We start from the raw sequence: 24,741 nt of genomic DNA on the forward strand, positions 1-24,741 counted from the left end.
TGGCAAAGAGGTATATGTGAATGATGATAGGTAAACAAGGAGCCAGAGAGGCAGGAATTGCCAAAACCAGAGTTGGAATTTACTACAGTACGTTGTATGTTTAAAAATGTGCAAGAAAGAATGAGTGTGGGGACAAAGAGACACAGACTTTTATGTGTTTGTTTGGGGGTTTTGTTTGATTTTTATTTTATCTTTCCCACTGAATAGTTTTGACTGCATGAAAAAACCCACCCCATTATCTTGTTTGAGAAGAAGAGTCACTTTAACTACCTTTCAAGTAATGATTTTTAAAATGAGAGTGGATACAGGTGCCAGACAGAGTTAGCCATGTTACTTGGGGAGGGGGTGGAGATCCCATTCCCAGGTATCCAATCTGCTTGGCTCCACTGCTGCGACAGTGGATGGAGATCTGATATTTGAGCAATATTAGTTCCTTTTGTGGGACTGTGAACAGTCTAAAATGCAGCTTTGTCTCTTGTGATGGCAACAGCTTTGCCATTGTTGCAAGTAAAGCCAGGCTTCATGTGAGTCTCTCCACTCCAAACTTCCCACCCAGTTTCTAGCGGGAAACCCAAATGTTTTTCACAAACACGGGCACGCTATGTGAAACAGGGAAACGCTGGGTTCTGGGGATGGAGGAGTTGCTGCCTGCTGGACATCGCGTCCTGGGGACAGGCGATGCCTGGGTGGCCGCCGCTCCGGGGACCATCGCAGGGTTTTGGAGAACTGGGTGGACGCTGCCACCTATCGATGGATGGAGCGCGAAACCCGAGACCTTACGCGGAGCTCCTCATCCCAGAAGCGTCCCAGGGTCTGGGAGGAACAAACAGAATTTGCCACATGGAGTTAATGGCCAACACAACGCTAAAAACACCTGTGGTGTGTAAAGCTGAGAACAACACAGGGTGAAGGTTTGGGGGACTGTGTCACTAAATCAGCCAACTTGGGCAGCCTCTTTAAACAAAATGTACCACTAAATGTACATCTTCACAAAAACATGCAGCTTTAGCAGCAGTAAGAGCAAGAGCAGCTTGTGGGATCAGCTCTCCTTGTGTGCTGCAGGCAGGGAACTTTCAGACTCACCAGCCATGGAAGGAAAACCTGTCGCAGTCGGAGAAGCCAGCAGTGTAAGTACAGCCAGCAAAATGCTCTGTGCAAAATGGAGAGTGGAATGCAAGGGCAGTAATAACTGGATGACTTCTCTGTCCTCTAATGGAAGCATCAAAGTCTGAGGATGGGCAGGTTTCTGCAGGAGATCAGACTAAAGGATCTCCTTCCACGTGCTTCATCATAAACCCAGGGTCTATTGCTTCTGTAGGTCTTTTAGTCTTCTTAATTTCCAGAAATGGATGTAGATGGCTCTCACAGCTATTTACAAACAATCAATAATAATTTTTAATTATTTCATTTTCATTATTTCATTTTTATCATTTGCTAAATGTATGATTACTTCTTTTACCTTAATGAGCATTGTTTTGTGTCTTCTGGATTTTGAACAGGCTAATTATGAATTTATATTCATAGGTCAAGAAGATTATAAATATATTTTCTTGAGACAAAAAAGCTAATTGTATTTCACAGGAACTAGGCTTGAGCAAGAAAACATCTTGACTTTTACTAGTCTACTAAATACTGTCTGAGTAGAAAAAGGACTAAGCATTTAAAAAATCAAAATGGCAATTGTAAAAGGGCTGCTTTCCACCAAGCTGAAGGGAGAAAGCAGAAGATAGAAGTACTGAACCACAATGAGAAGGTGCTAGAAATGTTTAAGAATAGACTGATTTCTGGAAATTCACTTTATGTTTTTCTCCTGAAACAGCTGGAAATTGAGCATTCCTTTACAAGTGAGTTCCATAGGTGAGGTCTTTATAGGCAAAAAAAAAAAAACCTGAATTGGTGACTTTGACTTAGAAGAATCATCCCTATTTAGCACAGCACTGAAAATTGAGTTCCTAGGCTTACATTTATTTTTAACTGATTTAGACATTTCAGATTTTCAGCATGTTTTTTTTCCAGATAGTATCTCAGTGTTAGAGAGGTATTTGGTGGTTTTTGAAAGATTTCCAATTCCCTCCTGTTGGCAAGGAGCAGTGACCTCAGTCAGCTCTCTGACTAATGATCCTTGGAAGGAGCAGAACAAAAGAGGGAATCCTGTAAATGGAGGGCCTGTGATTTTCAAGGTACAGGAGGAGGATTGCTGTGCATAGAATATTATAATAGCACTTTCCAATTCTCTGCTGCAGCAAAGCATGTACCTATTTGCATTTGATGTTCTCATTATTTGCATTTTATATTCTCATATGCCCACATGCCTGCTACATTACACACACATGTACAGGCAGGCACATGTGTTGATAGAAAACCCCCAAAGAATGGTTTGATCCATATCCAGATTGGTTTAAAAAATACAGATTAGCTTCAAGTTCCATGGCATACAAACATCAGGCCCAGGACTACATTTTAGCTTCATCTACTTGGGCAAAAGGAGGCCCTTGGGTATAAGGCACAGTGTTCTTAGCTGAGGTTGGAAGTGTGGGAGAATCAAGCTGATCAACAGATTTTGGGAGGTTTCAAACATTTTCCAAAAATCACGTCTGAATAAAACCAGGGAAAAAATTTCAGCAGATTGTAAGAGTAGCTCTGGTATCTCCTTGAAATAATCCAAAATACTTTTTCTGTAGATATTAATGGTCATTGGCTACAACCCAGGAATTGGTGTGTTTTGGTTCTTTTCTATTATCCAGTGTTGCACTGGAGTGTTCTGATTGCATGAATTTAACCCAGTAGACCATCTAGAAGGATAACAATTTTCTAAGTTGTTGTTTATCTTCATTTGTCACCTTCACTGTTTTTAGAATTCTGTACATGGGTATTTGAAATGTTCCACATTTGACTTTGTAACATTTTTGTGGGTTTCTGTGGGTTCCAGCATTTGCATTTTTTTGCCCTATAGTAAAAAAATGAGATTTTGAAATATCTCTAGTCTCCTATTTTGGAAGCTCCTAATGCAGACATTACAGGATCTGCTTTAGCATCTGCAGAGTGTGCTTTTGTTATCCATTTAATAATCTTTTTGAGGCGTAACCTGCTCAGGCTGGGAGCTTTCCAATGATGTTGCAGATGTCCCACAGCTATGGCTATGCCTGCTGCTTTTGTTGCTATGATTGCAGACAGCTGTAGTGGTAGCTTGCTTGGAGAAAGAAGAAACAATACATCACATGCAACAAGCACTACTGCACTGTGATTTTTACCCCTTCCTCTCGCTGTTTTAGCATAAAACCAACAGCTTGAGGATGGCTGCATTAATGTCTTTTTGCTCATACTTCATGGCAAATTAATTACAATCACAGTTTTGTTTACTCTGGCAGTAATTATTTTTTCTACTTACACGCAGTGCAGCTGATCAATTTTAAAGGCTACAACAAGCTAAAAGCACACAGAAGTCATGGTATCTCACACATGGAGGCTTCACATATTAGTCACTCCTACAGCTGCACAGGTAACTGGCACAGAGTTAAGGCACCAAACATTCTACCTGTGATACAACACTACTTGCTTTAAATACTGTTCTGCTCTGAGGTTTTAGCAGCAATCTTGGACTTCAGTAATTACTAGTAATAGGCTTTTTCATATCTGATCATTCATGCAGTGTAAGGAAGAGATTTACTCATTCTGCCCAGAGGCTGAGCCAGCAGAGACAGCAAAGCTAATGTGATTCATTGAAGGAAGAGTGGGGACAATTACCAGCAACTTGTTCACGTTTTGCCTTGGATAGCCTAAGCTGGTAAGTCAAATTTAACTCTTTAATGCACATATTCCTAATTATTAGTTCCAAGTATGATTGATTCATAAACATATAGTGTTGAGTGGTTTCTCAGCTGTTGTGTTTTCCTAAAATCCTAAGAAAATGCTTTTACAGCTATGCTGTGCCCCTCCAGTGCACCTGTCTACAGAGTGTAGAATATATGTGCCACACACAACAGAGAGTGATCTATAATTTAGGTATTTCTTTGTCTTTCTCTGCAATATGTTTTTGAGGGACATGAATATTAGGGCAGTATTTGACAATTAAAAAGGGGAAAAAAACCACAAATCTTTTATAAAGTTAACTATTTTATATTCATTTGTATTTGAATTTGGCTTTTAAAGGACCCTGGTGATGGGGAATAAAATGGTTCAGTGCTTAGGTGCAATTAGAAATCTGATAACAAAGATGAAGCTGCAGGATGTGTAGCATGAAATATGTTTTGGGAGACTTTGGTCCCTGGTTTGGTTCATAGCTATAGCACAGTGACAATCACACTGGTTTGATGGGTACTTCCAGGGCAGGGCAGTAACTGTTTCCCCAGAGATCTGCTGCAAGTCTTTTGTGCTCTTTAAGTCTTGGAAATGAAAACTGCTGTTAATTATGACTGGTTATAAGGGGAGCTGCTGTTGTTATTTTGTCTAATCCTGCCTTTCTCAGTAAAACCTGGTGCTGTGCTGCCTGTTGCAGTGCTCATCTTGCTGTGGGGGTGCAAATTAGATCACACTAATTTGGGAGGGCTATTCCAAACTGTATGGAGAGGTCCTTAGGTCATTCTGCCTTGGGTCAGCTTTGTGCAGAGGCTTCCATAGGTGAGAATATCAAATGGGGCTGTTCTGCACATCTTCTTTTTCTAAATTATTAGTCTTCCATGTGCTGTAAAAATTTTAGTTCTGACAATAACACATCCTCAGGCTAAGTGCATTTCAGCTGGGGGATTTGTTGTTTCAGTCAAGACAATGTACATTTCAGGTCTTCACCTGATTGTTGAGGCAGGGATATGGCTGTAAAAGAAATCAAATTAATAACTTTTTAAAGGAGGCTAAAACTGCTTTCATTAAATAGTTTATTTCTGTAAAAAAATAACAGCATCCAAAAAACCCTATGCTTTCAATCACAGAATCATGTGAATTGAGCTGTCTCTTTTCCTTATTTCTTATTATGCTTTTCACCCACAATTTTGCCCAATCTCATTTCCATTGCTCTACTGTGAGTCATTTCTACAGCCTAATAAGATCCTACTTCCAGAAAGTTTTGCAGAATATTCAACTTGCCTTTTTTTTCATTTCATACCTTGTATGTGACTAGGAAGGATGCTAAGTATGATAATCTGCAGTAGCATTTTGCACTTTACTGTTTCAGTACACTGGTGAAAAAATGCAGCTCGTTCACATCATGTCGTTCCAGCTATTGCTTTATTGTTCCACATTTATTCCCTGGACTTGCTTGGGATATTGATGGTGAGTATACAGGGAACACATCTATGTTTCAAGTCATTTGTGATTCACCAATTCTGTGTGGATAGCAAAGATGCCATCTGTTTTATTGTTGAATAGCTGTGATTTCTAGAGTGTTTGCTTAGCTTCTCTATAGATTCACCTGCTCTTGACTTCATAGAAACATTGATGAGATTATAAAAGATTCTGTTCTCTTCTTCCATCAGCGTCAGACTATGGATCTGCTCTGGCTTTTTACTGTCAATGCTTCCATGTGTGGCAAGGGCATGCCATGGTTACTGTCCTCAGAAGTTGTTGTTTAGGCGGTTACTAACAAACTGTTGTTTTCTTCTGAATGGATAAATCCTGGTTCATAGACCAGATCAAGGTGGGAAGGACTCCAGCTACCCCAAGGACCTGTCATATCTGGAGTCAAATTATCTTTAGTCACAGTCCATAAGAACAGTAACCCATGCCATGGGAAACAGACTTGGTAGTTAACTGCTCTGAACCTTTTCTGGGTTAGTGACACTGATTAGCACCCCAGTGATGCCTAAATTTGCTTTGGTTCAAAGCCTACACCAACATTCTAGAATGCTGTAACAGAGACTCCAGTTTCTTTTTACAGTGTACACATTGAAACAGAGAAAACAGCCCTGCCAACTGTCTGAGCTTTGAATGTGTATTGGGAGAGGTGTCATTAGAACACCTCGCCCAAAGACTCTGATTTCCTGGAAAACTGTCCAAGAACTGACAGGTGCTTCTCCTTTACTTGCTCAGGTTAGTATTTTCTCATAAAAGAAAATGCTGCTGTCAAGCTGTTCTCTGTAGAAATTTGGGATTCTGGAAACAACTTCTCCCTTCTCAAGAAAAGCTTGAACTTGATGACTTTCAAGAGATTCTGTGAAAAATATCTGAGCAACTGAGTTTAAGAAGATGGAGGCAAATACACTTTCTGCATTAGTGAAGGCTGAAGAAGAGATAAGGCTTTTTTTGGAGTCAGGCTGGCAAAATTCCATTTTTTTGTAATTATTTAAATCCTTGAGAGTATTAAAGTCAGCAAGCAGGTAGTTTGGTCTAGTGAGACGGGGGGAGGATTTTATCAGCCTAGAGAACACTGACAGAGGCATAAGCCTTGTTAGCTTTAATACTAGGCATTCTTCTTTGTTTAACTAATATCACAATAGGTAGGAGAAGTCCTACTAAGTAGATGTTCCTAATTTATTTAATGTTTACTTACTAAATATCTACACAACCCCTCAGTAAATTCCCATATTGCTTTCATGAACCTTGTAACCTCTCTTGTGCCACTCAGATGTGCTGAGCCTGTTGCTTTTCAAATAAAAACCCATAATCCCAAAGCAGACAGTGCAGCAGACTGACCTGCCTTTGAATTAAGAATTGGTTGGGTCTACTCTTCTTTGTCCTCATCTTGAGGGTGGTCAGGTCTGTGTGGCAAATGCAAACTGTTCTTTCTATCCTGAGTTCACTACCAACTGTGTATTAGTATTTCTGTGTGGTATTGGTATTCAAAATTTGTAGTCTTGGAATCAGATTATTTTGGGAAATTGAAACTTCCTTTACAAACATGCCTATGGCATTCACTGGCCTATTTTTATTCCCTATTTGGGTCCATGTTTTGACCCATACTTTACTGATGAAAAGAAGTTCTTGAAAACAAAGGTAAAGGGAGAAATTTATGTGGGACAATCTGTAGCACTGTGTACTAATGGAAACTGGAAGCGTTACTCTAAATAACTAAGAATTAAATTATTATTAAATTTGGTAACTTCATGAGTTTCTTTAAAATTCTAAAAACATAGAAAAGTGGGAGGTGGATAATCAGTTTACTCCATAAACTCAGAGAAAACCAGTCAAAAATCCTTGCAGTATTGCTGCCTCCTGAGTCCCAGAGAGCTTCTGATCATCTCCACACTTGCACATTTATTTCAGGAGTGCAGCTCACATAATTCCCTTTTGATTGCACACACTGTTGTTCAAATGTAACAAAGTCTTTTCATCCCATATACCGATTGTGTTGACTCTGTCTCTCTTCCTTCAGAGACTTGGTCTCTCTTCAATACCCCAGGAGCGTGGAGAATATGTGAAATTACTTGTAATAAGATACTTTTATGCTCAGAGTGTCTGCTCACCACAGTGTACAGTGAGAACGGAAGATGTAGAAAGCTTAGGAGATCTGGGTGGTATCTTTAATCTTAAGGACAAATACCTGCCAAAACCAGCCTCAACAGCAGGGTGAGTGTTTAGTAAAGAATGCTTTTATTGGAAGTAGTCATTAAAGTCTGGTCCTGCCATCCAATTTTCTCAGAAGAAGGCTGAAACCATGAGAACAAAAAGGAATTTGTATCATAGTACAAAAAAAAAAAATATTATTTCCAGAAAAAAATAGTCTGAAAAGGTAGCCAGATTTTCTATTACAACCGTGAAGTCTCCTAGAGAGGCATTCTGCCTTATATATGTGTACACACTCATCAGGGGAAAAGGAATATTTGAAGAAATTGTGCATTTTTGTTACCTTTTCACTTAGAAATCCATAGAGGTAGTTTCCTATGCCTGCAGTTGGGTCAAATCTGATTCTTAGTTTCCCTTCAGAAAGGCAAAATTATTTGCACATAACATACTTCCAGAGTTAAATATTAATTAAATTTTTCTTAATACAGAAAAATTACTGTAATGATGGAGCATAGAAAGTACTGTTTAATTACGAGATAACATGTAAATCCAATTAGGTGAGGCAGTCAGAGAGAGGCAGCAGTCCCTCTTGGAGGGGTTTGTACTCTAAATGGGCAGGGCAAACACAGAGCAGGATAAAATAACACAACAAATAGTCACGACCAGTGCCTGTCCACTACATGGGGAAGTCACTCAGTATGAAACTGTCCATAGCAACATTGACTTTTGGGTGTAATTTTTTTCTGACACCTGTATTACCAGAACTCACTCTGCAAAAACATTGTTTCCCTCATTAATTGCAACTCCTCCTCCTTATACAAATTAGCAAACAATTCTGGGGTGGTCTGTTTTATTTTTCCATCTTTAATTCTCTGTCTCCATAGATATCCACGGGTCTAATTCCATAAAGAGCAATTTGCCATTGAAAAAGCCCCAAATGTGCCTCTGTGCAGAAACTGCTTGTGAAAGTGATTTTAGGCACAGCAGCCTCCCACTGTGTGTTTCAGTGACACGCTTCTGATCAATGATGTTGGTCTAGCAAAATGTCACTAAATGGCTGCTGTTTTCCTTCTAGAAAACCCTGGCTGAGAATGACCCAGCAAATGCATAACTTGAGCCTCCTGCAGAGCAAAAAGCACAGCATGCCCTCGTCGCCCAGCGCTGCCAAGCGGCTCTACCGGAACCTGTCGGAGAAGCTGAAGGGCAGCCACACGTCCTTTGACGAAGCCTACTTCAGATCCCGCTGCGACCGCCTCAGCCTCCGCAAGGCCTCCATGGTAATGCCCCATCCCACCACTGCCACTCCACTCTGCCATTTGTCTCCTTAACCAGCTGGCTTTTAATCTGTGCCATTCTCCTCATCTCGCTTTGTTCCCTGACGAGTGCCGTGTGTTCTTCCCAGCCTTACCGCTAATGACCCTTTGTCAAAACAGAGTTTGACTTTCTTGAAGGGTAAAGACAGGTTACCTACTCAAGTGGTGATGCTTTATTTTAGGAGTAAGGCTGTAACTTGGCACTTACATGACAAAACATGAATTAAATCTATAGATGCAAATGTTTCTCTTACAAGAAAAGAATAAAACATATTTTGAAAAAGGTGAAGATGTCTTGTAATAGAAGTTCCCATTTTTCCAAACGACGGAGCAAATGGAACTTTCAGGCATGACAGATAAATGCAAGGCTACTCCCAGACTGTGATGATGGTCAGTAGATAACACTACGGAAGAAAGAGATCACATGTGAAAGAATCTGGCCTGGGTACTCCAACCAAATCCCAGCCAAGCACTCTGGTACCAGCAGAGTAAAATATAGAAACACCTTCTGGAATTAACCCTCACAAGGGTTCCTGCTGCTGCAAGTGCTGGTGAATTTATACAACCCCCAGTGCACACATTTTGGGGAATGGACTTTGTCTCTGAAATAACAGCCCAATGTAAATTCAGTGTACAAGAGAATCTTTTCTACTTGCTGGAGGAAGATGAACCTGCCTGTGGATATTGTCAAAACAAAATAAATCCCACTTTTCCCTAAATAGGAAAAACAAACCCATTCTTCAACTTCTCCTCTGAATTATTTTGAAGGAAAGAGTTTGTCTCCACTTCTGAAGAGCAAAGACTAATGACATTGTCTGAATGCACCAGGAGATGCCTCTTGTGACCAGCACTCTGCTGCACTCGATCAGATGCTTGGTGCAATGCAGGACTGAACTCAGAGTATGGCTGGGCCAGATAACAAAAATATTACATTTTGTCAGAAGGAAAAAGGACACTCGACTCCTTTAATACTCACACATTATGTAAGAGATATATTATATAAATCAGTGCAAGAACTGGAAATTATTTTTAGTTCAATTAGCTGATTATGTCCCTGAGGATTGTGCTTTCCTGAAGTCAGAAGACCCTTGCGTGACCTTGCGTGGAGACTGTTGTCTCTCCCCTGTGAAGAAAGACCATGACCTGAAGGAAGAAGGGGACCATGGCTGCTTCCTCTCAGCTCTTCCAGAGCCAATAGATTCTTGTTTTGTAAGAGAAGCCTGAAATTCAAACAAGGCTTGTGAGCTGGAGAACAGCCTTTTCATGGTAGCCAGCAGCTGTGCTTTTGAGGCTGTGCATTTCCAAATGCCTTTCAGTTTGTAGGGATGATTTGAATTGAGGTGTCAAAGTATGAACTGTGGGGAAAGATTCTTTAGATGAATTTTTTTAGCCACTATCTTATCTTATTTTTTTTTCCAACTTCAATTTCAAGCATGACTGAGGGAATGAAGGAGGAGGATAAACCAGTGCTGAGGACATGCCAGAGCAGATTGACATGTAGGCTGAATGAATACCAGTCTGTGAGCATATCTTCTGACCAGTGTTTATCTAAATACACCCTTCACATTACATATTCCTTCAAACATGGGCTCTTCTGTCATACTTCACTAATAAGGAGAGAAATTGCCAGTGAGCTGAGCCAAAGGATTGAGGAGCAGGGCACTGCTGCTGGGGGCCGAGTCCTCTGCTAAGTCCTGAGCCAGTAACTCAGAACCTCAGATCTGTCCCTTTTCACTCTGGCTCTGTCAGCAGTGGGAGTGCCTATTCCATCAGTCACCATCATTAGGAGACTTGATTTTATGTTGTGTAGATGGGGATTTAATGGGACACAGACCTCTGTACCAGTGCTAACTTTTTTCCCCCAGCCCACTACATTGTCATGGGAGTGTCACAGCTTTTGTCACTGACAAACACCCAGCAGAGGAACCTTCAGGTATCACCAGTCTGGGGTCTGAGCTGGTGTCCATAACAGGCAGTGAATAGACTCACACTGAACTTGAGAGGCTTTGGATCCCATTCTATCCATTCTGCTTGTTGTTTTCCCAGTTTTCCCTAGAAATTAACAGCAAGAAAACTATTAGTGAAGGGGTGGAAATATTCCAGGTCAAGTTGCTAGCTCATGTATTTTCTAATCATTGAGTTTCTGTGCTGCTGAGCTAAGTCAAGGAGTAAAATCATGTCTCCAGACAAGTGAACAACATTTGTTAGAATTTGTTTTCTTTCAGCTTTGGCTTGTGAAGAGTTTTCTTTCCACTCTCTCTTGCTGTGCAACACTTTCCATTCAGTAAATTGTTGTCTTGCTGCAGACATAGCAATGTCCCAAAATAGCTTTATTCTTGAACTCATGTTTATCAAAACAAGTCTTTGCAGAAACTACTTTACCACTTTTTCCAACTCCAGTAGTACATAGTGGACTTTTTCAAACTTAGAGCAAATAGCTTGAAAGGGGCACTTCATTTTAATTAAGCTACATAAGATTGCATTTCTAAACACTCTGGCACTGAATCACTTACTGGAACATGGTTATTACTTACTGCAAAGCAATACTGTAGTTCTTTTCAGTATATACATTTGTGCATCACAGTAACACCTAAATAAATTAATCACATAGCACAGCTGTCCAGCTAATGATTAGAGGCTGCAGGATTGAGTCAAGGAAAAAGCAATGTAAAAACTGCTCCTAAACTTCACCCAATCACTTTTAAATGTGATTTTTTCTTTGAATTTAATGCTTTTGTCCTTACAGAGCAGAAGAAAGTTATCTAGTAAAGGTAAATTATGGCTCTTGTTGGTATTTGTGACAATACTAGCTGGATTAAAATAGAGCACTGGGGTCTAAAAATATTACTCCTTATACCTGTTTGGATTTCTTATCCTGAGGCTGCAGATGTCTGAAACATGCTGCAATACTAGAGAGTCTTCTACATGGAATGTGATAAGCTTTTTGCAGCAAACTATATAATTTTCAAATATATTTCTGTTTTCTGTGTGAAAGCAAATGGCTGGGGAAAAGTTGGTCAGGTGTGTAGAATGTTTTTCTGGACTGGATGCAAATTTCCAAATGGGGCAGTTCACTAGCATGGGTGAAGATGTACTAGATAACTTGCTGCCTTTCCAGGATGTTTTTTGACTGTCTAGCAGAGTTTGATGTGCTCTTCTATGGATGAGGGATGCACACATGACCAGTTAGGAAGGCCACATCACAGCTGCCATGATTTTGCACTCTTTGAAGTTACAAGACTTGCCAATGTATTTCAGCCTATTTTGTGTCTGAATTGCTCGTTTGGAAAACCTAATATTTCCAATTGTTTGGATTGGATGAAGTAGCTTATAATAGTCATGTTCTGTTTCTCATTTAAATAAGTGCAGTTTTTTCAATCAGATTTCTAATGAAATGAAGAAATAGAAATTTACTTTTATTTTTTCCCTTTTGGTGAGACATTCTTGCCACCAGGTCAGTTGGCAACAGAGTTTATGATAAATTTAACTTAAACATATGCTTAGATTCTGCTCAGCAACTTACTTAGGGTCAAAATTTCACAAATACTTCAGGTATTTCATTTGTCAAGCAGAAGTCTGAATATGTGTTTTCAAAGGCACAGCAGCAGGTCTAAATCACAATAACTAAATCAAAACTTTAAAAATAATCCTACAGCAATTTGACAGGTAGGTAAAATCTGTTAAGTGATGCGTGAGTGTGTGTGTGTATTTAAAAAAGACAAAATGCTTTTGTCAGCCGTAATTTGGGTTAATTTCAGCTATAATAGTGAAGTAGGCCCTCTCTCTTTTATTATCATGTAATAGTGAATTTTTGGTTTATATAATGGAAGAAATTTCTCAGATGTAGTACAAGATTTCCCGAGTTTCTCACAAAATTGGAATTAAAGCCAAATAATAATATGAAGCACTTAGGGTAGCACTCTACAAACGCTAACTCATTTAACTTTTGTGCACATATGTAAAGCCAATTAAAAGATAATTACTTATTCTGTTTTTAAAAAAAGGAAAACCATGTGTGTATGCAGTGCCACAGAAGGGAGAATGTGAAGAGAGAAATAACTACCTTCCTGTCCTGAGTGAGCACCACAGCCTTTCACTCTGTAATATTATCAGCTTTACCTTTTTGTTCCGCCCCTAGACTGTTTCCAAAAATGAACTTAAAAAGAAATGCAGACCAATGCAGTCATTCCGTTTCTCAACCAATTCTCTTTGTAATATGTTCTTGATTAATTCACTATTAAATAAGTAGATTTTCATAGCTGTGATCAGTTACAAGAATAATTATCTTTTGCTTGTTTTCTGATTAGATCAAAATGCAGATGATTCTGAAGCATAATTATCCTGTACTCCCATAAACAACACTGTAGAAAAAGTTCCAATAAGAGTAGAAAAAGAATTTGAAATGAACGTTAACAGTGATTAAATCAATGCTGTTTAGAATGCTGATGTAGAAGAGTTGGTGAATGTGTTTCTAGTGGCAAGTGTCCCTGTCTGAGGCAGGTTGTTGGCACAAGTAGATATTTAAGGTCCCTCCCAGCCCAAATCATTCTGTGATTTTCTGATTTTAAATTTCTAATAACTTCCATGATAAAAAGACTATCAGTTCACAATTCTGCATCATAATAATGAAGTCCCATGGAGTGAAGAGCAAGCTTCTTTTTCCACTGTTGTACTTCAAACATCAGTGCTCTCTGTATGCTAATTTTGAGTGCACAATACAGTGACATACAGCTGTTAAATCAATATCACTGTTGAGTGGAGCTGAAGACATACAGAATTATTAGAATCATACCAATAAATAAAATATTTTGTGATTATAATTACTTTAAATTCTTTTAATTTCTAGCAAGAGCGCTTCATCCTTTCAGGGTACAGGCAAAACACCAGAAAAAGTATAAGGTCTCTGATATCAAGACTATAAAGGTGTTACATAAGCAAGACAGCAGGTGTGTGGAGCTACTGGAATGATAAGAAGTATTCCTGCATTGCAGTAAAAATTTCTGACATTTTTAAAGTTTTCCCTTATAACAAGAGAAATATGTGCTGTCTTCTTTTCTAAAATTTTCTAGATATGCACTCTGCCTAATGACAGGGTATGTCCATACAAACCATTTTTGTCTTGAACAGAGGGGTTAAAAAAAGAATGGCAAATAGAGCTGCTTACCATACAGTCCCTTTTTCTGAGATTTTTATCTTATACCAACCCCAGAGTGTGGCCTAAGTATTTGATTATAAAATTAAACCTGAATCTTATCATCTGGAGAAAAGTCTAAACCCTAACAATGTGACAGAACCCCATGATCAGCAGTGATGTTTAAGTTGTATCTTTTATTCTGCATGGAAACCTACAGAAAAAAGGTAATTCTCCAGCATGAGCTGTTCTGTACTTCAGTATCTACAAGGTGATTCCCAAGGCAGGACTACTGTCCCAGATTTGCTTTATTGTTGCATAGCTCATCTCACCCTTAAAATATCATCTTAACATAAGTATCTCATTTCTTTACATTGGCAGTTTGGGGTACAGGGCACCTTCTGCATGCTTGTCCTCCTGTTCTGACCCCCAATATTCAGCACAGATGGGGTCTGTAGTAAAACTTTCAGCTAACATCACCTTTGCTATTTCTTAGTGTGGTACGAATATTTCACATGCAAAAAGTAGACCAGAAGATCCCTGTCAGGCCTGAAAATTTCGGAAGACACTTTTAACTTCAAGCACACTGAAAAAAAGCCCCTGTAGAACTGATCAAATTCCAAGGTGGAGCTGGGGACTGCAGTTTCCAGAACTGCTTGGAAACCCTTAGTCCATGTGTTTTACAAGGAGACAGAGAGATGTTCCAGCAGGTCAGTGTTGTTTCACTGAGAGCAAACTTGGACACAGGTATGCCCAATAAAACTATTGATAAATTGATGTTGTAGATGTCGAAATGTGCTTACTACAAATTGATATTTTAAAAAGAAAATGAAGTTTTAGTGTGGTTGAAGTGTTAACTTCTAATCACAGTAGAAGATGGTTTCAGTTCAATTGAATAAAGAGTGTATTCTGTGATGAGAATTTTCTCAGTGGTTTTGGGACACAGGGAGCTGGTTTACACTGTGTCTCTGAATCTGTGCTCTGAGCCCTCCTTGCCTTGCTGGGCCTCTTGCTCCTGCTAATTCATTCCAAAGAGGGAAAAACCCTATCAGGTAATTGCGGCATTGGGACCCTGGGAGAGAATTTAAAGAATCTTGGCAGATAACTTGTCATTACTGCAGGCTCCAGAAGGATGTTCTCATAAAAGAAACCTGCAGGCCCTGCTACTCTCCTGCACCTGCTTCTCCCCAGCTCAATTAGGAAACAACAGGGGCCTTTGTATTGTGCCATTCTTTTATCTCCTTGACATTGGTAAGGAAAAGGTTCAGTGGTTCTCCCTGCCTGAGAGTTAGTGCCGTGGAAGTTCTCATGTTTGGCTGCTTGTGCTCTCTGCTGCTCAGACATGTGCACTGAACACATTTTTTCAGTTCCATTTCTACTTCTGTTTTTAAGGCCTACAAATTTCAAAGTTTCTTGTACTTACAACTTAAATGCAATAATACAGGCACCTAGAAATAACTGAGATGGTAGAATGAACACACTGGGTCACACTGGAACTGGGAAGGTTTTTCTGCAGAACTGCTTGTTTGATTTGGATTTTCATCACCTGATTGTAGTTTTCTGCTTGAAATTTTGAGTTTGAAAAACTCTGTAGTCCAAGGCTCTGCCAAAATTGTAGTGTATCATCCAGTTTCACGCTGCAAGTATAATGTTGCTCATATAGTTTGATTACAGGACAGATGTCTAAATAAGAATGTGTTTGTTTCATATGGGTTTGAATCTCACTTGAATCTTCCCACAGACCTGAAGCAATTTCAAGCACTCCAGGGGTAGACCAAGCTCAGTTCTGCTGCAAACATTTGCCATGCTTCAAGCTGAGCCTAAGTTGGGGCTGGAGGAGCAATATTTTATTTTGAGGAGCAATCTCACAAAACACAGATTTTCTCTATTTTTAAAGCACTAACATATGAAAAGTTTTACTGAATTTCTGTCTTTATTGATACACAGAATTTCCAGTGCAATGAAGCTATGTTTGAGGCCGTAGAGCAGCAGGACCTGGATGCTGTTCAGATTCTTCTTTATCAATACACCCTGGAGGAACTGGACCTGAACACACCAAACAGTGAGGGACTCACTCCTTTGGATATTGCCATTCTGACAAACAACGTCCCCATTGCCAGGACCCTTCTGCACGTTGGGGCAAAGGAAAGCCCACACTGTAAGTAAAGAGCACAAATTGACTTAGATAATTGCTTGTATGAAATCAGTTCTGCTGTTGTTAGTGAAAATCAATTACATGACACACAAAAATTGCCTGGTTTTAGCATAAGGATGATTAAAACAAGAGTGCTGGAGGATATTTGCAGCAATATCTGCTCATTGAATATGTGCTCAGTAGATTTTTTTTTCTCTTTCTCAGATGCACCAACTAATCAATCAGGTTGAGCTTCTAATGTGATTAACACTGGGGCAGCTGGGTTAATAGCAATTTTGAGAAAAAAATCTTTAAAAATATGGCAACAGGAACTCAGTGATTCAAAGATCATGGTCTGAAATGTAGAGTTTGTCATCAAAAATCAAAGGATGATGGGTTGTCTAGACTTTGTTTTATTTTGATTATCCTTTTGATTTTGGCTATGCTTCCTTCAGGAGGCCAGTTGTATTGAAATCTATCACTTCCATTCCCCAAAGACCCCTCACTACTGGTCTTCAAATGGCTAAAATCCCACTTAAATGAGAATTTCAAAGTTCTACAGAACCAGAGAAAACCGAAACACAAAACAGACCTTCTCACTTTACTGGAATACCAATATTGCTTATAACTACATATTGTAGTTATAAAACTTCTTTGTATTCCTTCATGGGCCTTTTTATGCCCAGTTTGTGGGTTGGAGGGTGACTTACCAACCCAATTAATCAACCATATACCATGACACAAACTCTGATGCCTTACATGGGTCTAAAAATACCCCGATGTAAGAGAATTTGTTTTAAACTGTCAATGCCTATATTTAGGACATTCCCAGCAAGGCTATAATGAGACTGTGTTTGAGGGGTTCGGCCACTGCAGACTCTGCCATTAATTTGAAGTTAGTTAAATTAACAACATTTAGTGCTGGCATGTCAATCTCACTGCTCCAGGAAATTGCACCTTGAGGCTACTAACATTGCCAGTTTTTTCACTGGAGAGTGTGTGTGCATGTGCATGTTGAGTTTTTTTGCCAGACCCTCAGTGTTGGTACACCTTTATTGCTTTTCTATATCCACAGCACTTATATTATCATTTATTCTGGCCTCCTTTAACCTTCCCTGGAGATTTTTGCATAGTGTAGCTGCTCAGTGAAAAGAGTTTTTTAGTTTTATATTTATTTGTTTATTTTTCTGTCATGGTTCATGAGTGAGGCTTTAAAAAAAAAGTGTGACAGCATTTAGAGTACATGATTGACTGCTGAAGCAACATTCATTAACCATGACAAATCTAGAGGAAAACACAGTCTTGAGTGTTCTAAACAGCAGTAAAAAAGACTAAACTAATTTTTCATTGACCTCATCTGTAAATAAATGCAGTCTGATGGCGAGCAGGGGCAATCATAAATTAGTATTCATTTCCTGTAATTAATGCAAACATGCCTATGAACACAGAGAATATGAATATATAACCACCTAATTTCCATTTCAAAATATACCCACCAAATTTCCACTTCACTTATCTTGATTTTTAGTTTTTCTGATTGAAATAATGGAGGAAACATTCCCAGTAAAAAGCAGTCATTTTGTTTGGGTTTCTTACCTGAAGGGTTTGCAGTGGCTGTTTGAGGGTGAAATACAAAAAGTTATTTTCAGCCCTCAGAACAAAGGATCACAGCATCTTTGTGCATGGCTTCACTCTTGTGGAACTGATGGCAGTCACCTTCTATTTTGTCCAGACTTTCTGCTCTGCTTTTCGTACTCAACCAACCCTGTTCAAATTAAATCCTGTTTGTATCATCTCAGGACTGCAGGAACATGATCCAGCACCCAGCAGGAGCATTTTCATTCCTCTGTGGTGGGCAATTGAGCAAGACTTCCGCAGGCTGAATTGGAGGGTAAAATCGTGACTCACCCAATCTTGGGACTGGACACAGCATCTCTTAATGTGATTAGAAGTGTACAAGACAGATGCACAGAGCTGGGGGAAGGTGAAATAGAGGAATTCCTCCTTCCAAGTGCAAACAAAAAGCTTCCTTCACAGAAAACCTCTACTCTTTCACTGTATATATTAGCTGTAGTGATCCAGCTGAAATCTCATTATAGCCTCTAACCTAACTCTGTAGAAAAGAGGATCTGGAGGACAGATAACTTCCATCTGTATCACCTGGATTTCTGCCTGGAACAGCAGCAGATAAAGCAATAGAAAGTAAAACTATGATCTTCATCTCCACATGGAACTCAGATTGTATAAATCTCCAACAGGAACGCAACATCTTTTAAAAACAAAGTAACTAAGATCAGAGAGTACAGCATTTAAAATATTAATTTAGTTGGGGAGAAGACAAAGTGTTATCTTTTCAGTTACTATCGTTCATCACATACTCATGGTTTGTCTTGTTCATGTGAACCCAAATAAAAATAAGATTAAAATTCCCACTGGCTGATTGGACATCAGAGACTCGACAAATGTGGATCTGAGCCTTGATTAAACAGATAGAGCCAGATCCTTAGTGAGAACTTGAACCAATGCCAATGCTCAACCACCTGAAGCTCTGGCACATAAAATCTCCTTCCTCAGTCCTGTTGTGCTATCAGATGTGTTGCATGTTTATTGTAGGCATGGATCCAGGAAACCCTATCACCTCTGGCCTCCCAGTAAACAACAGTTCTGAGGATACCAGCAGGTTCCAGGGAGCCTGGCCATATGTCCCTGATGTCCATATGAAAAATGATCAAACTTAAGAAAGATGGCTTCAAGCCAACTTCTGAAAGCAAAGTCTTAGAGACAAACATTCTTCAAAAACAACCCTTTGGATGTCAGAGGTGTTGAGTAATTCTTTGCTCTCCCGTGGCTGTAAAGATCCCAGGCCACTTTTCACATCAGTAGGGTTATTCTTAGACTCTGCTAAACTCTGGCTGTCATACTGTTATGAGAGACAGAGGCAAAAGTTAAAATGAGAGGTTCAGGCTGGATAAAACAAACACCTTTTTCGCTATAAGGACAGTGAAGCAGTGGAAAAATCTCCATCCATCCTGGGAAGTTTTCAAGACCAGACTGAATAATACCTGCAGTAACTCAGTCTGACCTCTTGGCTGAACCTATTTTGAAGAGGATTGGTCTAGAGAAGGTCCTTTCCAATCTAATTTGTCCCATATAATCCCAGTTTAGAAATAACACATTCATATCCACATACATATTTGGTCCTGTGGTGTTTTGGTGTCAAAAATCTATGAGAGTCTTGGTGCTTTATATGGTACAGTTTGATATTTTCAGAAATGTCTGCTGCTCCTGACTTGTGCAAGTGAATGATGGGTTCAGTCTGTGTAAGATTCCTGCTGTTCCTGTGAAAGACTTGGGGCAACCAAGAGCCTGCCTGTCTCTACTTAGCAGTTCCTCACTATTGCTAAGAAAAGCCACATGTGCCAGGGCACTGATTATGGTAAAAGGAGGCCCTTTAAATTAAGGCTATCTCAGAGCTCTTCTGCAAAATCACCAAACACCAAAGAGATTTTCTGTGATTTCAGAATTCCTACTCTTGTGCACTCTTTCCTGCATATTGAAAACCAAATCAATATCTGCATTTATTTTCAAATTAAACTTCTTTACAAGTCCTACTTTCTAAACTGCAGATTGAACCATTTTACACTAAGAGCAACTCTGAAAATAAGACTTGATTCACCACATTTCACTGTACAATCAAGGGGCTTATTTAGGACCTTGGGCTAAAATAAAACCTATTCTGGTTTGTAACCTATGTGATCTTAATTTTACCTTGATGTAGCTCACAGTAGTTCACACAGAAAACCTGAACTGCTAAACATCAAATGAATATTTTTCTGAGCATGGGAGGAAAAAAATCTCCACATAGCAAGCTGCTCACTGCCTGTCAGAGGACTAATTAATTTCTCTGGATAAAACTGTGGCACAAAAAGCTGGAAAGAGATCCATTCTCTACCAGCCATGGACTTTAAGCACAAAAAATTCTTAATTTTGCTAATCACATCTCTTCTTTTTTGTTGAAATTTATATATTGTGTTTGTAACCAGTTCAATCACCTTTTTTTTAATGTAAGTTTATGATACTATACTGAAGCAGAGGTTGGAGAGAGAGGTTATTATTTTAGCTTGGTTTTCATATTCTGACTTACAACAGATATGCAATTGCAGTCTAATTAAGACAATTTTAAGCATATGAGAAATACCAGAGGGAAAAATGTGGCAAATTTATTCATGTTGTTAATGACATTTAAGTGGCCAGATCTTTAAGGAAAATTAAAATAAATGCAATAATACAGAAACGCTGTCAGAACACAACCCGACACCCTGTTGTTCAGGGTGTTGGTAGCAGTCAGATGAAATGTGACTGCAATGTGACAAGCAATGAAATGTGACAGGCAATTCTCCTGTAGTGACAAATGTGGTTCTGTTGAAGCAGTGATCCTGTAGAATGGCTCCATTTTCCTCTGAAGGTCCAGTGGTAGTTATGGAGGTCTTGGCCTCTGAGAATCCAGTCGGAAAAGGCTTCTGTGGTGTTCCAAAGATCAGATTATATCCAGGTAGGAATGCTTGGTTCCTCCCCCTGAGCGGAGCATCTCCCAATGGGATGATGTAATTTTATCAGCCATGCAGTGAGACTCAATGGCCCATTAACAGAAGATATCCCTCAGAGTTATCAGGGGTGAGTCATGAAGGAAATAAGGAACTCTGCCCCGCCTGGTTTTAACAGCTTATGAAGATGGTGATAGAATACACACTTTTGGGTACATCTTACATTGTAACCTAAGATGTGTTCTGAGCACGGCCAAAATTTTGCCAAGCACTTCCTATTTCTCTCTTTTCCTGGCAGTTGTGACCGTGGAGAGCAGGTCTGTGCACCTGAGCATGCTGGTGCAGGAGGCCCAGCAGAGAGTGGCAGAATTATCAGCACAAGCAGCGAGTGAAGGGCTGGGCACGGAGAGCGCCGAGAGGGAGAAGCAGCTCAAGGGCTGGGAGTGGAGGGCCAGGCTCTACCAGCGCATGAAGGCCGGCTATGAGCATGCCCGTGAGTATGTTGCATTTTTTTCAACTTGGAAATAAAACTTGAGGTAATTTTAATAAGGAGGTAATAAAAAAGAGGATCTTTATTTGAAGGCCTTCAGGGGTAGCTGTAGAAAGATGTCCACAAAAGCCCAACCCTGCAGGGATGAGTATATTTTTATAGATTTTAGAAAATTAGCATAATGCATAAAAAGCACCAATTAGGAGGATAAGTGGTGATGCGCTTTCCCCCCCCCCCAGGTCAAGCCCCTTCTCTGGAGTGCCCCCCTCGGCACTAGCTGTGCTCTATCCATGAAATGGATCTCAAGGAGTTGTTCTCAACCTTGGTTCCCAGGAAGAACCAAGACAGCACTGGGGCCCTGCACCTCCTGGGGCTTGGAGCTCTGGAATTTGTTTTATCTTTCTGCTTAAGGAAAGGATATGGAAAAGTACTGGGAAAACTAGCTACTAATACAATAGGCTACAGAGCTCCAAATATATGTGTGGAGAATACAGGGAACATATAAAATGAAAAAAGGCAAAAACTACATCAAGTACAGGGAAACAGCAAAATTCCAGGCAGGAATCTGCAGCTGATAACCCTCTCCAAAGATGCTGATCCTTGTGGCTCTGCTGTGGGCAGGAGCGGGAGGAGGTAGGGATGGAGAAACCGAGGCACAAAGGTGAAATAGCCTTTCCAAGAGGGAGAAGGAAATGGGTGTTAGAACAAGAAAGGGCTAAATATCTGAGAGAAACAAGCACATGACTCCTTATGCTGCATAAAATTAATACGACATCCAATATCCCAACTCTTCATTCAGGATGCAATGATTCTGCCCTGCTTATCTCTTTTCACATTTACTCCTGGATCTCATTTAACATGTTCAGAATTTATAACAGGATGCTATAAAACAACATATGAATAGGCAGGAAGAGGGATAGAGACATAGGCCTTTTCTCTGTTGTAATTTGATTATTTTTCAAAAGAACTTACTACTTTGGAATGGGATTGTTCTAAATACTTGATCAAGCAGTGAAATTTCATTTTGCACATAAACATTGTGAAAATTTAACCTTAATTTTGATAAGCACTAATCTTAATCTTGGTATCCATTTCATCACCACAGCCACAAACTGAGTCACTTTAAACAGTTGTACAAGTGAGTCTGTATCCAAATTAAATGGAATTTGGGCCCAAATGAAGGAGTAAACAGGCCTGAATTGTTTCTAGACACATGGATTTTTTAGCTGTATCCTATGTGATGAAATACAATCATTGCCATTAACATTTTAAAAACCATCTTTATATAAATGTACTCACAAATAATTTTTGCAAATTTATCGTATGTTAAGGTTATTTCTTCAAGACAGATGTAGTGCTCCTTCTCTTAGATACTAAATACAGGAAATACAGAAATAGTGAAAGTTAATATACTGAGTTTTTAAATCAATCCCAGCAGTAAGTCATGATATTTTTGTGTTTGATTTCTGAATTGATCTGATTGATATTCTGCAAATTAAACTTTTTTTTTTCCTTTTCTTTTTTTAAACAAAAATGTTAGACCTCAGTTGACAACTGTATTTTGGAACTATTACACCAAAACAATTGTGGAATTTGCAATTTTTGAATCCCAATAACATAGAAATGTTTTCTGGTTTTTGATAAATTTGAGTTTGTTAGTGAAACCATCAAGGTTTCATTAGCTCTTTGTGGTTTTGTCCTTTCCCTCTCCTCTTATCCACCCCAAGAGATTTATAGGGGCTTTTCATTGACATAATTAGCATGGATCTGTTTTATTGGGTTACATATATGCAGGAAGATATTTTTAACCAAAAAGGAGCCAAAAAACATGATAGAAACAAATGGTGTCTGCAGGATATTGTTAGTAGGGTCACTAATTAAAATGCTCAAATGGCAGAAAACACAAACACCTACAACCCAAAGCTCACAATTGCAGGGTGATTTTCAGTGGGTTCTTTGAAGACTCAGGAACATTGTTTGAACAGGATTTGTTGTGCTGAAGAGCTGATGTTTTCTCTTCTTTCCCAGGAGCCCCCGAGGCGCCAACCAATGTCTGTCTCATGGTAACGAGCAGCACATCACTCACTGTCACCTTCCAAGAACCCCTCAGTGTCAACTCAGCTGTGGTGACCAAGTATAAAGGTACTGGATTTAGACATCTTTCATTCCCCTTAACAATGTACAAAAATTTGAGGGCTAAGTGGGAAAGGTATTTATCTACAAGAGGTTATATTATGATGCAAGTAGTGTTTAAATGTAATTATTTTCCCAGTAAACAGACATAGAAGTGGAATTTTCTTGAAAGATTACCCAAGGACAAAATTTTTATTAAAAAACAAAAAGAAAAAGAAATTAACCAAAAGCTTTCTCCATGAGTGCTTTGAAGAAGTTTGCTTGAGTCACTGTGGTTAAGACATCAGCTCAATGACTGGGTTGAGATGAACAGTTACAAAACACAAACTAACTTTTGGTGCCTGTGGGCTCCTGAAACCATGTGTATCCTTGTAAAAGCCAAACCCACACCACCATTCCTTAAAGGAATGCCTCTGGAAGCTGAAACTTCTGGCACAGGCATCATACAGCCCAATTAATTAGCTATTCCAGGGCTGCCACATCATTCTTGGAAGAGTGATACATTTGGGGTGGCACCAGTTAGTTGCAAAGTGGAATGAATAAGAAAATGCTTCCATCTGAATAGCCCTGTTGAATAGAGATGGTTTTAAAACAGAATTTCTGTTCCACAGGAAATTCCTACATTAAGAAAAAAAGCAAGTTTTATTGAAGATTAGAACAAAAATGAGAATTTTTAAAATTTCCTGTTTAAAGGAACTTTCAGGTTTTCTACAGTCTTTGGAACAGTACGTTCTTCAGTGTTAAGCATAGCAATCCACAGTCTCCATCTTCCAGTGGGAGCATGAATCTTCCCACAGGTCAAGGGACTGGGGATCTGAAGCCTCCTTGGTCCTGCCCAGGGGAGTCAAGGAGTGGGAGCCTGAAAGTCCTCTTGGTTATTTCCCCCAGTTTCTCCCTTCATGATTCCTGCTGTGTTTGTTTCTTTGTATTAATCATTGAAAACTCCTTTCAGAGGTGCCTAAACCTAAAATTTCCATACTCCCAGCCAGCACTGTCCTGGCTGCATGGTGGGGAATCTGTTTCATGTTTCTATGGGGGGTGTCCCAGGGATAGTTTCAAGAGGAGAGATTCAGAAAGACCCCATCCCTCGAGGGTCCAGCAGCTCAGGGAGCCCTTCCAAAGGTAGGACATGCAGTGCACAGGCTCCACTGGCATCAGCACAAGCTCCCAAAGCACTACAGGAGCTTATTCTGGGAAAGGTACATTGTCTCTTTCCTTCCTCCTCCTGCTTCTGGTCACAGATTCCACTCATCACTGGCTGTGCCCAGCAAAATAATTTTTTTTATTCTATGAAAAAAAAAAAAAAAAACAACCTCCCAGACACTACTGAGGCCATCAAAGTGATAATGCCTCATAGTCTCAGTGGAAGGCAAATTATTGTATTGCACTTAGTCAACTGTGCAGTGCTGCAGGAAGTGTGATTTTCAAAAACATCAAAGCCCTTTAGAAGCCTAAATCTAATTTTTGGCAATGGGTTGTGTTGCCAGGGAACTAAATTTCATTTAAGAGCTTCCCACTGCCTGATTTACTTGTGAAAACAATACTTGGGCTCCTAAAACACC

The 24,741-nt window shown here is 39.5% G+C and overlaps 1 protein-coding gene across 1 annotated transcript in view; it reads left to right on the forward strand.

Moving 5' to 3' along the window:
* Positions 1-8,525: 8,525 nt before the first annotated feature.
* Positions 8,526-24,741, forward strand: part of ANKFN1 (ankyrin repeat and fibronectin type III domain containing 1) — a 60,014-nt gene continuing 43,798 nt past the window's right edge. Inside the window, exons 1-4 of the mRNA XM_053994818.1 lie at positions 8,526-8,711; positions 15,826-16,036; positions 20,855-21,049; positions 23,075-23,188. Of these exons, the coding sequence (XP_053850793.1) occupies positions 8,526-8,711; positions 15,826-16,036; positions 20,855-21,049; positions 23,075-23,188 (706 nt within the window). The remainder of the gene's footprint in view (positions 8,712-15,825; positions 16,037-20,854; positions 21,050-23,074; positions 23,189-24,741) is intronic.

Source organism: Vidua macroura, chromosome 19 (assembly GCF_024509145.1).
Source record: "Vidua macroura isolate BioBank_ID:100142 chromosome 19, ASM2450914v1, whole genome shotgun sequence".
In the NCBI taxonomy this organism is placed as follows: domain Eukaryota; kingdom Metazoa; phylum Chordata; class Aves; order Passeriformes; family Viduidae; genus Vidua; species Vidua macroura.